The sequence below is a fragment of the Hydra vulgaris genome, chromosome 09, assembly GCF_038396675.1.
Source record: "Hydra vulgaris chromosome 09, alternate assembly HydraT2T_AEP".
NCBI lineage: Eukaryota > Metazoa > Cnidaria > Hydrozoa > Anthoathecata > Hydridae > Hydra > Hydra vulgaris.
Genome location: NC_088928.1, coordinates 48,544,403 through 48,557,500, shown reverse-complemented (window position 1 = coordinate 48,557,500; position 13,098 = coordinate 48,544,403). Strand labels below are relative to the sequence as shown.

At 26.4% G+C, this 13,098-nt stretch overlaps 1 protein-coding gene across 3 annotated transcripts in view; it reads left to right on the top strand.

Moving 5' to 3' along the window:
* LOC136084837 (spastin-like) overlaps positions 1 to 13,098 on the top strand; it is a 72,683-nt gene that overhangs the window by 42,711 nt on the left and 16,874 nt on the right. For all 3 annotated transcript variants that reach the window (XM_065805948.1, XM_065805946.1, XM_065805947.1), the window contains exons 9-10: positions 5,746 to 5,821; positions 12,451 to 12,542. In XM_065805948.1, the coding sequence (XP_065662020.1) occupies positions 5,746 to 5,821; positions 12,451 to 12,542 (168 nt within the window). The remainder of the gene's footprint in view (positions 1 to 5,745; positions 5,822 to 12,450; positions 12,543 to 13,098) is intronic.

Here is a 13,098-nt window from a genome sequence, read left to right as displayed (position 1 = left end):
ACAATAGAAATACTTGTTAAATGACTAACTTAAAAAATTTGAGTTGATAATGTAAAATACAGGTTCGTACCTGAATTTATGATATATATATCATATCGGTATATATATATATATATATATATATATATATATATATATATATATATATATATATATATATATATATATATATATATATATATATATATATAAATTAGTAAAAAACACTTATCTAACTTTTATCTTCCTTTTCTAACTTTTATCTTCCTTATCTAACTTTTATCTATAGAAGATAAAAGTTAGATAAGTGTTTTTTACTAATTTATTATTGCTCTGTTCTTTAAGAACATTGAGCACTCTATTTGTAAAATATACTAACATAATTTACATATATATATATATATATATATATATATATATATATATAATATATATATATATATATATATATATATATATATATATATATATATATATATATATATATATATATATATATATATATATATATATATGTAATAATTTACATATATATATATATATATATATATATATATATATATATATATATATATATATAAAATATTATATACATGAATTTAATATGTTTTGGGTTCTCTGTTTTTTTTCCATATTTTTATTTCATACGTTCATCCATGACCTTTAACATGTTTCTGGGTTCTTATTAATTTAAAATGATAAGACTTTTTCTTGCATGTACAATTTATGTTATTTTAATGTATTTACATTAAAATAACTTAATTTAGAATTTTTTTATACAAATTTTATTTAACTTGATTTATTTTTACATGAACATAAATTTTACTATTATAAATTAATAATTTTATAACGTAATTACATTTTAATATTATTCTTTTGAAATAATATTTTTGTCATAACTTCCATGAGCAGCAGTGTATATATATATATATATATATATATATATATATATATATATATATATATATATATATATATATATATATATATATATATATATATTTAAGCTATTAAAACTGAACCGAAAATGGAAATGACTTGAAACTTTCCAGAATTGTGAAATACTATCATATAATTTGTATGTAAAAGTTACAGCGTTTAAGTCTTTAACTTTTTTCAAAAATTTACTCTACAAAATGTAACAGTCATAATGCTTACTTTTTACAACTTCTGAACAAAGCAACTTTGTCAAACTTACAACACCACGGTAAAAATAAAAATCATTTAGTGTATGTATTCAGCACATATTGATATTATTATATATGCTGAGTTTCTACTTGAAGTTTTACAAGTATTTTTATGTTTTTTGTTGTGGCGGTTGTAAGCGTAACTGTTGTGACATAAAATCCAATGCTTAAAAACAACAATATATATAATATATATAAATATAAAAATGTATAATATATATATTTACATTTATATATATATATATATATATATATATATATATATATATATATATATATAATATATATATATATATATATATATATATATATATATATATATATATATATATATATATATATATATAAATATATATATATATATATATGTATATCATATATATATAAATAAAATATATATATATATAAAATATATATATATAAAAATATAAAATTTATATGTATATACTTATAAAATATATATATGATATATATATATATATATATATATATATATATATATATGAATAAATATATGATATAGAGATGGTGTCTTGATAAAAATACTCATCTTGGGCAGACATTAAATGCATTGGACTACTATTTTATAGAAGGCCTCCTAGACAAAGACTTAAAGGGTAAACAGATTCTATCTGTTGACCAGGCTAGCTCCTCTTCTTCATCTATTAGGCTGGCACAGATGTATTTATAAAACATTGTTTCCAATTTAGGATGTCGAATGCTGGATCTTTTTGACTCAATACACTGGTTTTACTTGTGTCTCTGTTTTTTGACTAGGCAACTTATTTTATCATCTCCTAATGTCTCCCAATGAGAGTACAGCTCTAAAACTCAGTTTTATAGTTCTGAAGTCGACTGGTAGTCAGGCTTCCCAAACTCTGTGGTAGCTCTCAGAGAGGCTGATTCCATCAACAACTGTAAAGTATCAGAGTACTAACAGTGCCATAATGCGCATGGATGGTGTCTCTTTTCTTACTTTGGGTGTGCATTGTTGAGGCCACATTTAGAGCCCTTTGTTACATCTTAGAGTTTATTAATAGTAGTAAGGCAATTGCATGGGCTATTAAATAGTGTACTGGGTACTATCTGTGTCTTGAGTCAAGTTCCTAAACAAATTTAAAGTACCAAAGTAACAAATTTTAAGTACCAAAATCTATAATACTCCAATAACCATCGTCATCACCAAATTCTCTTAATCTATCATTCACTAATATTTGTGGTTTTCGAAGTAACTTTTCTTCTGTTGAGTCTTATCTCTTGCTTCTTATGATATATCAGGTAAAATCTTAAAAATTAATGAATCCTTCCTCTCCAATCATTGTATTAAAGTTGTCCTTGATGGACAGCACTCTTCTTCATATCCTGTTACTTCAGGGGTTACTAATGGTTTTATCCTTGGCCCTATACCCTTTTTAATTTACATTAACGATCTTCCAGATATTTTCACATCCTTTTTTATTAAACATCTTTGCTTTCAACAAGGCTGCAAGCAACCACTATTAGAGTTGGAAGTTACCGGAAGAGAAACGATGAAGATTGTAGAGCAAGATAACGATTGACAGACGACTTAAAAGATTGCAAATTATATGAATCAGGAAAGCAAGATAAAGGAAGTGAATTCCAAAGAACTGATGTTCAAGGAAAAAAACTAGACTAATAATAGTTTTTGGAGCACTTAGGAACAGTCACAGAAAAAGGATGATGCTTAATTGAATTGAACAAGTAACACGAAAATGAATTTTAGTAAATGGCACAAGAGACGCTAGCTCTTTAGAGCAGTGCCCATTATAGTATTTGTAGAAAAGCGAAAGAGAAGCAACTTTACGACGATGTGATAATGGTTGGAGGTTGGCTGCAAGAACAGGTCCAACTATGTTTACAATGGGTTTTTGTACCTTGTCTAAAAGAGAAAAGGCATCATTAGAAGATCCGCCGCAGATATGGCAACAGTATTTCATACAAGGCCGGATTTAAGATTTATAAAGATGGAGGAAAAAATCCGGATTAAGAAAGTGTTGAGCTCGATAAAGAGATGCAACCTTAGCGCATGCTAATTTTGGTATGGATTTGATATACGGTTTCCAAGAAAGATCAAGTAAGAGTTAATCCTAGAAGATTAAGGGCAGATGACTCGATACATTACTGTTCATAAATATAGGAAGATCTAAATTATTGCGATAACGATTGGCTGAAAAAAATTGAGTTTTATCTGAATTAAAGTTCACCAGCCACTGTGAGCCCCATGCTGTAGCAGAAGTGAGATCTTTTTCAAGTTCAAATGCCCCCTCCAAGCAATCAGAGAGAGTGGCTTCTTATCATGACAAGAATAAATGGTAGTATCATCAGCGAACAATACCAGCTTAGATGTTTCTACAGCTCTTCTATTTTTTCTCTAATTCTGCAACTTGTGGTCCGGACAACATACCTGTTATAGTCTTGCAGAAGTGTTCTCTGGAGCTGTCATCTATACTTTCAAAACTATTTAACAAGTGCTTATCAGATTCTTGTTTCCAGTCTGCTAGAAAGTGGCACCTGTTATCCTTATTTTCAAAAATTCTGGAGGGAGCATTTGAGTTTGAAGAGGATCTCATCTCTGCTACAGCATGAGGCTTACAGTGGCTGGTGAACTTTGATTCAGATAAAGTTCAACTTTTTTAGCTAGTTTTTATCACAATAATCTAAATTTTTCTATATTTATGAATGGTAATGTACTTGATGAGTCATCTACCCTTTATCTTCTAGGATTAACTTTTACTTCTGATTTTTCTTGGAAACCATATATTAAATCGATTGCAAAATTAGCATCTGTTAAGGTTGCATCTCTTTATCATGCTTATCACTTTCTTACTATGGGTTCTATTCTTTGACTCTATAAATCTCAAATCTGTCCTTGTATAGAATACTGCTATATCTTCCAATAATGCTCTTTCTCTTTTAGACAAGGTGCAAAAACGCATTGTAAACATAGTTGGACTTGCTCTTGCAGCCAACCTCCAACCATTATCACATCATTGAAATGTTGCTTGTCATTCTCTTTTCTATAGATACTACAATGGTCACTGCTCTAAAGAGCTAGTGTCTCTTGTACGATTAACTCAAATTCATTCTCGTGTTACTCATCATTCTATTAAGTTTCATCCTTTTACTCTGACTGTTCCTAAATGCTCCAAAAACTATTATTAGTCTAGTTTTTTTCCTTGAACATCAGTTCTTTGGAATTCACTTTATCTTGCTTTCCTGCTTTATCTTTCTTGCTTTATCTTGCTTTTCCTTTTCCATATTCTATTCTTATCTATTCCGCGTTGATTACTTCTATTCCTTTTTTACTTCGTTGAATACCTATTCTTTTTATAATTTAATTATTTTTTGTGAGATAAAATTTTTTGTTCAAATTTTTGAACATTTTCTTCAAGATTTTTGTAAAATTTTATTGTGACAAAAGTTTGTTAGAATATGGATAACATTTGTAAAAATTAATTGTGAAAAAAATTATTTAGAATAGATAGTTTTAGTTATTTTATTTTTGAGTTTTTGAAAAGGCACTTGTTTTCATTTTTGCATTTGGAAATTAGTTCCAATTTTTCAAAACCTTCCTTAAATTCTAAAACTCCCATTTCAATTAACAATAGGCTAAATCAGATGTCTTCTAATTAAAATATTTTTAGTTCATCTAAACATGTTTATGAAGATGCGCTTTAAAAAAACAGATATAAAAATTTTGAGCTAAAATTTGGAAAGAAAATTGCAAAAAAGTTAAATAAAAATAAAAACATAAATTGGTGCAAAAATTTTTGAATTTTTGAATATCATTAAAGTAAGTTATAGCTGTACAAAAAATATAGAAAGAATTACAAAAAAATACAATTAAATTAATAATGCATTAAATAATAAAAATGAATTTCTGAAACAAAAAATTCTGATAATTGTAATTGCAAAATAAAAATTGAAAATAAGATTAAAATAAATAGCCCAAAAATATAAAAAGCCCAATTAATGGAGAGTGCTTATCAAAAAGTATTATTTACAAATGGATTGTTTCCTCACAAAATAACCTTAATAAACAACATATCGGCTTAACCAAGGGTGAATGGGAACAACAAACAATCTTTTTTATATATAAAGAAATACTTACTATGGTGTCAAAATTTATTTGGGATCTTAAAAAAAATGTTAATTTTGAATTAAATTTATTTTTTCTAAAAACTTCTCCTGCCTATAATATTGTTCCCAAATAATGTGTGCTTGTAAAAAATATGTTTGCAAGAATTTGAAATAATCACCCATTTACAAAAAAAGTTTTTTAAGATATTATAAAATCTAATGACCAAACTAAAATTATTCCATATTCTTAAAAATATTAGATAAGTGTTTTTTTTTACTAATTTATTGCTGCTTCAATAATTATTATTTTACGAAATTTTTATTCCTTAGTAATATTAGTTAATATTACTGATAATATTAGAGCCTCTCAAATGTTCAAGTACCTTTTAAAAGGAATTTACTTAAAAATATTTTAAATCTAGTGTTATTTTATTATATAAAACACATTTATATATGCAAATCAGATTTTATTATGTAGGTTGGGGAAGGTGAAAAAATGGTGAAAGCAATGTTTGCGACTGCTAGAGAATTACAACCAAGCATCGTATTTATTGGTATTCATACTTTTTAAGTTTTTATCGTATAAAGTATAAAAAGTATAAAAAATAGTATAAAAAATTTAGAATTACTTTTGATTACTTTTTACCTTGTGATATTTCTGAGGTTTGTAACAATATTTAATTTAAAGATTACATTAATCTTTCAAGTTTTGTCTAGAAATATGTTATGCATAACTTATAAATAAAATCTTCAAATTCTTTTATTAGTTACAAAAAAAATTACCAAATTAGTCATAATAAGTTAAAGCTACCAAATTGGTAACATAATTATTATAATTAATGATAACTTAAGATAAGTAATATCAATCTTGATGAATTAAGTTTTTTTTGAGCATGAAGAAACAATTACAGTAAACAGATGATTGATGAATTATGGGTCATGAGAGATTGAGTTTTGGTTGATACAGCAAGCGATAATAGCCCCATTGAGCAGTGACTACATAGTATTTGTAAAAAAGAGAAAGGGATAGTAAAGCAATAGGACAGAAATTCAATCTTAGCAGTTAGAGCAGATCCAATGACATTTGTTATATCTGCTCTTTTATCATGTTTGTTATTTGTTAGTTGTTATTGAACATTGAATACAAGTTTCAAGGATGGAATCAGGAGTAGTAGATAAAAGCAACCATAATAAAGAGAGGCAACCTTATTAGGTGCTAACATTTCAATTGGTTGTGCATATGTTTTCTGTGACAGGTCAATAGTGAATGGTATTCCAAAAAGACCTCATGTCAAGGACTCAGCAAGAGTCATCATAATAGGTTTATTAACAATAATGATGATGATGATAATGATAATGATGATGATGATGATGATGATGATGATGATGATGATGATGATGATGATGATGATGATGATGATGATGATGATGATGATGATGACCTTGTTTTTAATAAGAACGGCTTGCACATTAGTTATCATAAAATTATTTTAATTTTTTAATTTTATTTACGGATATTAACTTCTTTAAACTACTGCAATAAAATAAATTACCAAAAAATAAGTTTAATTTACTAATTAAAACAAAAACAAATCTAGAAGTGTTATTTTTTAAATGTACAATGTACAAAATAGACACAATATGTACATTGTACATATTGTGGAATTTTGTTTCTTTTTATTTTGTTTTTGTTTTTTAATATTAAATAATTCAATTTGATATTACATTTTTCATTATTGTTCAAAAAACTTTAATGTTTTTAAAAAGAATTAAAAAAAAAAACTCTTTATAAGATGTTATTTAAATTTTGTAATAATTTGTTTTGTAATAAAAGTTTTTTTATTATGTTTCTTTTATGATTTCTTTTTTTAAGTGTCATTTTTTTTTTCTTTTCTTTTGCTAAACATTTTCAATAGAAATGTTGGTAAAAATAAAAAATTTCTTTTTTTTTTTAAACTTATTACATTTTTAAAATGTGAAAATGTAAATGTCACTGAAACTTTATTACTTAATCGTCATTCAAACTTTGTTCAAAAGTTGTTTTTATAAAATTAGTTACTTTTCTTATCTTACTACTCAAACGATATCTTTAGACTTGTTTAATGCTAAAAAATGATAAAAATAGGCTTAACTTATCACTTACGTTGAAAAATAGGCTCAACTTACCCCTTATGTTAAATGGCTTGATGTGTATGTAAATAACGCGCCATTTTACGCTTTAAAGCATGTTTTAAAACATACTTGTATAACAATAATTATTGGCGTAAACATTTGAGTTTTGTTTGAGTTAAAATTCAATACTGCAAGCCGCTACATAAGAAAGGTCTGATTCAAGAGCTGTTCTAAACTGTTGAATCTGTTTTAAGTGATCAAAAACTTTTTGATCCCTTAGAACAGACTTTTTTTTTCTTTCTTGATTTATATCTCTTGCTTTGCTGCTCCCATCTAATGCACAATAAAACTTGTCGGTTAACAATAACAATAACAGTTAAGAAGAGTGAGATGATCAAAATCTGTATTGATTGTCAGAGAGTTTTTAGACTCAAAATGAGGTTAGAATATTATTAGTTAAAGATTCGATGGCTTTGCAGTAGTAAGTAGACTGATACAATAGGTAAAAAGATCAAAACCTATGTATGAGAGATTGATTGTTGTGTCTTTTACTGTTTTTTTCTAAGGGTTTTGGTTAAATTTTAAAAATCATAAGAGTTTTTTTCATAATTTATATATATACTATATATATATATATATATATATATATATATATATATATATATATATATATATATATATATATATATATATATATATACATATATATATGTATATATATATATATATATATACATATATATATATATATATATACTAGCTGAAATGTGTTGAAAATAAAATCCTAAGTCTTCCTTTTTAGTCAAAAGTTGATATTTTTTGAATTTCAGAAAAGGGTTTAAAAAACTACATTGATTCAAATATTTTAGTTATCTAATTTCTAATTGTAAACATTACTTCCATATCTATCGTCAAAACAATTCTTTAAAAAACAGATGTCTGTTTACTATTTTAGATACCATTGTAAAAAGGTTTTGTCTAACGCCTAAGCCTGCTATTCTCAAGTCACAAAATCTTGTATTTTATCTCAAAAATTAGGCTCCATAGACTTCAGGAGAATCTTGAACAGTGTCTACATTAAGAGTAAATCTGTTATTCCACCTCACTTGTATGGTTCATATTTTGTTACCTCACCTAAAGACAAAGCTGAATTGTTTACTAAGAACTTTTTATCAATCTCATCTCTTGATTCCACTAACCACATTCTACCTGATATAGTTAACAAACAGTTCTTTAACCATCACTTGACATTTATATCATTCCAGCTTCTGTATCTAAAGTAATTTCCTGCTTCGACTCTTTTACAGCTTGTGGTCCAGACAACATACCTGTTATAGTCTTGAAAAAGTGTTTACCAGAGCTGTCTATACTTTCAAAACTATTTAACAAGTGCTTATTAGAGTCTTATTTTCTAGTATGCTGGAAAATGGCATCTGTTATCCCTATTTTTAAAAGTTCTGGAGAGCGATCTGACTTATCTAACTACCACCACATTAGTCTTCTTACTATAATAAGCAAAGTTTTTGAGTCTTAAATTAACAAAAACTTAATCTCTCATCTTGAATCTAATAACTTTCTGATCATCAGTACGGATTTCAATCTTCTTATTCTACTGTTGATTTGTTAACGGTAATAACTGATAGGTTTTATCATGCATTAGATAGATGTCAAGAGGTTAAGGCTATTGTTCTTGACATTTGTAAAGCCTTTGATAAAGTTTGGCATGATGGTCTTTTCCATAAGTTTTCTTCTTATGTTGTGTCAGGTAACATCTTTAAGATTATTGAGTCATTCCTGACTGATCATAATATAAAGTTGTTCGCGATGGACAATGCTCTTCTTCATTTCCTTTAACTTCAGGGGTTCCTCAAGGTTCTATCCTTGGCCCTATACTATTTTTAATTTTCATTAACAATCTTTCAGAAATTCTCATATCATAGGTGACATTGCTGGCTTATGATACAACCATTTATTCTTGTCTTGATAAGTAGCCAACACTCTCTGGTTACTTGAAGGAGCGTTTGAGCTTGAAAAGAATCTCACTTTTGCTACATCATGGAGCTCAAAGTGGCTGGTGAACTTTAACTCAGATAAAACTCAATTTTTTTCTAATTGTTATGGCAATAATTTAGATCTTCCTATATTTATGAACGATAATTTACTTGATGAGTCATCTACCCTTTATCTTTTAGGATTAACTCTTACTTCCAACCTTTCTTGGAAACCATATATCAAATCCATTGCAGGATTAGCATCTGCTAAGGTTGCATCTTTTTATCGTGCTCGTCAAATTCTTACTTCGGATTCTATTCTTCTATTGTTAACAAAGTCCTGCATTAAATGCATTTGTATAGAAACTAAATCGTTTATGTGCAAAGCCTATAACTAGTTTCACCAATGACATTCTATTAAAGCTGTAACAAAACAAACAACTCCTTTATTTAAACTTTAAAAAGACTAGTTGTTTATTTTGTTACAGCAGCAAAAACAAACTTGAATCAACTGAAATCTCTGGGTTTATTGTGATTTTTTTTCTTCTTAAAAGATAAGTCATTTGATATTCAGTAGATATATTAGTTTTTTAAAAGGATATCTAGTTTTTTATTAATAAAAATAATATTTAGAAGTATATAAAAAAAAAGTAAGAATAAAGTTTATATAAGTTATGGAATTTATAACTGTTCTTATCAACCATTTTTAGAGCTTTATTAGTGAAACTATTAAAACTCCTATTGTATATTAAATTAACCACATTAAGAAGACTGAGGCTATGAATGGTCCTGCAGATTTTGATGATGTTCATAATAAGAGGTAGCTACAATAATAAAAACAATAGAGTTTCTTAAACACAATTTTATGGAATTTAGAAAATATCGATTTTTGATTAAGAAGGAAATGCTGAAGGGTTTATTTTCAACACATTCCTGCTATGTATACATATTAATAGATTTTGAAGCAAAACCTTATGTCTTTAAATTTAACCTAAAACTCTTAGAATCAAACAATACTTTATTTTTTAAAAAGCCTTTAGAATGTAATTTCTGAAATGAAATACAAGATTTAATAACCTGTGTATATTCGAATTTAGCAGCAGACAATACTATTTTTCATCAATTTCTTGAAATAAAAAAATGCATTTGTTCTCCAGACTGTTGTTCTTGCAGAAACAATGATTACAATTAGATATAGCAGCTGCATAAAAAAACGCAGAAAACTATGAGGTAGGGTGAAGCAAGGCTTGAAACAAAACTTAACTGCAAAATTATATGTTGTAATATTTTATCAGGTACATATGTTACTTAGCTATTTTTTTTTCAGCATGTTTTAAGATTTGATATTTTGCTTAACAAATCATTTTTAAATGTGTTTATTCATATTTTAAAAAAATAACTATTCAATTTTTTTTTTTACCCTAATACATAAATGCCAAATATTAAATTACCAAATATGAACTATGATCTGACCAAGTGATCAATAAACAAAGGAAAAAACTTTTTTTTTTGTATCTATAATGTCATCCAAAACTGAATTGAACAAAAATTAAAATTAAAGTTGTAAATTACAAACTGCTGTGTATCTTACCCCTCAGTGAATTGTCTACACAGTTTAAGTGAGTTATGGAAGACTCAGAAAATTGTTTATTTTAGAACAAATAGTTTCTGTTTTATTGTATATTTATGACATGTATTTAAAAAATAGGCAATAAGTTGAACATTTATTACTTTTATTTATCATTTATTTATGCTATTTCGAGGTGATCAAACTAAATTTTTGACCCAGTGAATTTGATTTTTGTCCGTAAAAAACTATATTTTAGTATTTTCTCTATATATAATGTAATAGAGTGTTAACATTTTTATTTCTTGTGGTTTAATATGGATGTTCAGAGTGGATATCTTGTGGTTGGGTGTTCAGAGTGGATATCTTGTGGTTGGGTGTTCAGAGTGGATATCTTGTGGTTGGGTGTTCAGAGTGGATATCTTGTGGTTGGGTGTTCAGAGTGGATAACCAACTATATGAGTATAAAAATAACAGTTTTAATGCCAGAAATTTTCCGGCCCAAAATTATTTGTATTCTGATAACATTTAATAATATTCTAAGTTGTATATTTATTTATATATGTAGGTCGTGTAATAATTGGTTAAGTTATTAAGTTTTTATGCTAGTGGTAGATAAAGTTTTATACTTGTGTAGACATAAGGCCATAATAAAATAAGAAATAATAACAAGTTTTATAATTTTTAGTTCATTCATTGTGCAATGGTAGCATGTACTTCATAAATATTTGTTGGAGTAGTATTCCAGATTACTTTGCATTTTTTAACTTTTTTTGTAAAGTTAATTTTTACTAAATCAAAGTTTCAATTACAGTTTCAACAGCTTGAGAATGATCACTGTTAAATAATAGTGGTCTAAATGATATAATTTTATAGCTGCCTACATATACTACTACAGACTTCTTCTACTCCTTATCTCCTACAGTTGTCCTTATCTCCCACAGTGGTCCTTTTCTCCCACAGTGGTCCTTATCTCCCACAGTGGTCTTTTTCTCCCACAGTGGTCCTTATCTCCCACAGTGGTATACCCTAAATTAACGAAATTGCTAACTAAATTTTTGCAAATGCTTTATTTCCATGAAATCTTAACCAAATATTTATGTAATAAAGATAGAGGTTAACTTGGTTTTTTTATAATAAATTTAATAGATAACTTAACTTTATTTTATTAGGCTATTCACTCCTAACTATTAAATAATATAGACTGATGACAACCATTCTTAAATAATATAGAACCATTAGACCAATTATGTTGCAATTTTTGTAACAGGGTATTAAAAATAGTAAAATAACCCACTTAATTGTTGTTGTTGCTTTTTTTTTTGCAATTTTAATATATTTATCTTATCATTGTGCCATTATCATGATATGATATAATTTATATTTGACTAATAGTATAATAAATATATATAAAATGTTTGCTGCATACATTTTTAATAATATAAAAATATATTTTAAGGGTTTCAAGTTATATTGATTTCATTTAGTTTATAAAATTTTTTTTTTGATTTAGATGAAGTTGATTCATTGTTATGTGAGCGAAAAGAAAATGAAAATGAAGCTACAAGAAGAATAAAAACAGAGTTTCTTGTTGGTTTTGATGGGGTATTACACTTTTATTAATAATTTTTAATTTTTTATATATATTTATATTATATTTTCTTCCAGTTATAATATCAGATTGCATAGTTATATTTAATGGGTGTTCACTAAGTTCTTTGCTCAAAATTTAAAAGGGCGTTAATCTTAATAGCAGTAAAGAACTAAGGAAAATTTGATTGATTTTGAATAAATATAGATCTTATTATTTTTCTAACATCTTTGGTTAAGAACTTTTTTTATTTTTAAAAGTTCAAAGAAGTATTTTTGTATTTCATAAAGATAGGTTGAGCCTCTGGCAAATCACAGGGTTGCCTTGTTTATTAGCATACTCAATGGAGTTTTCAATTATGTAGTCTAATACAGATGCTGCATAATGGGAGCAAGCTTTAGACAAAATATATAACTGCTGCTTAAATGATGGTACTCAATGAAAGATGAAATCATGCTTCTCGAGCAAAAGAATTTCTATATTTGTTATTGAAGTTATTATTATTATATTTATATTTATTTTATTTCTATATTATTTTATTTCTATATTTTTATATTTTTTAGTTGATTG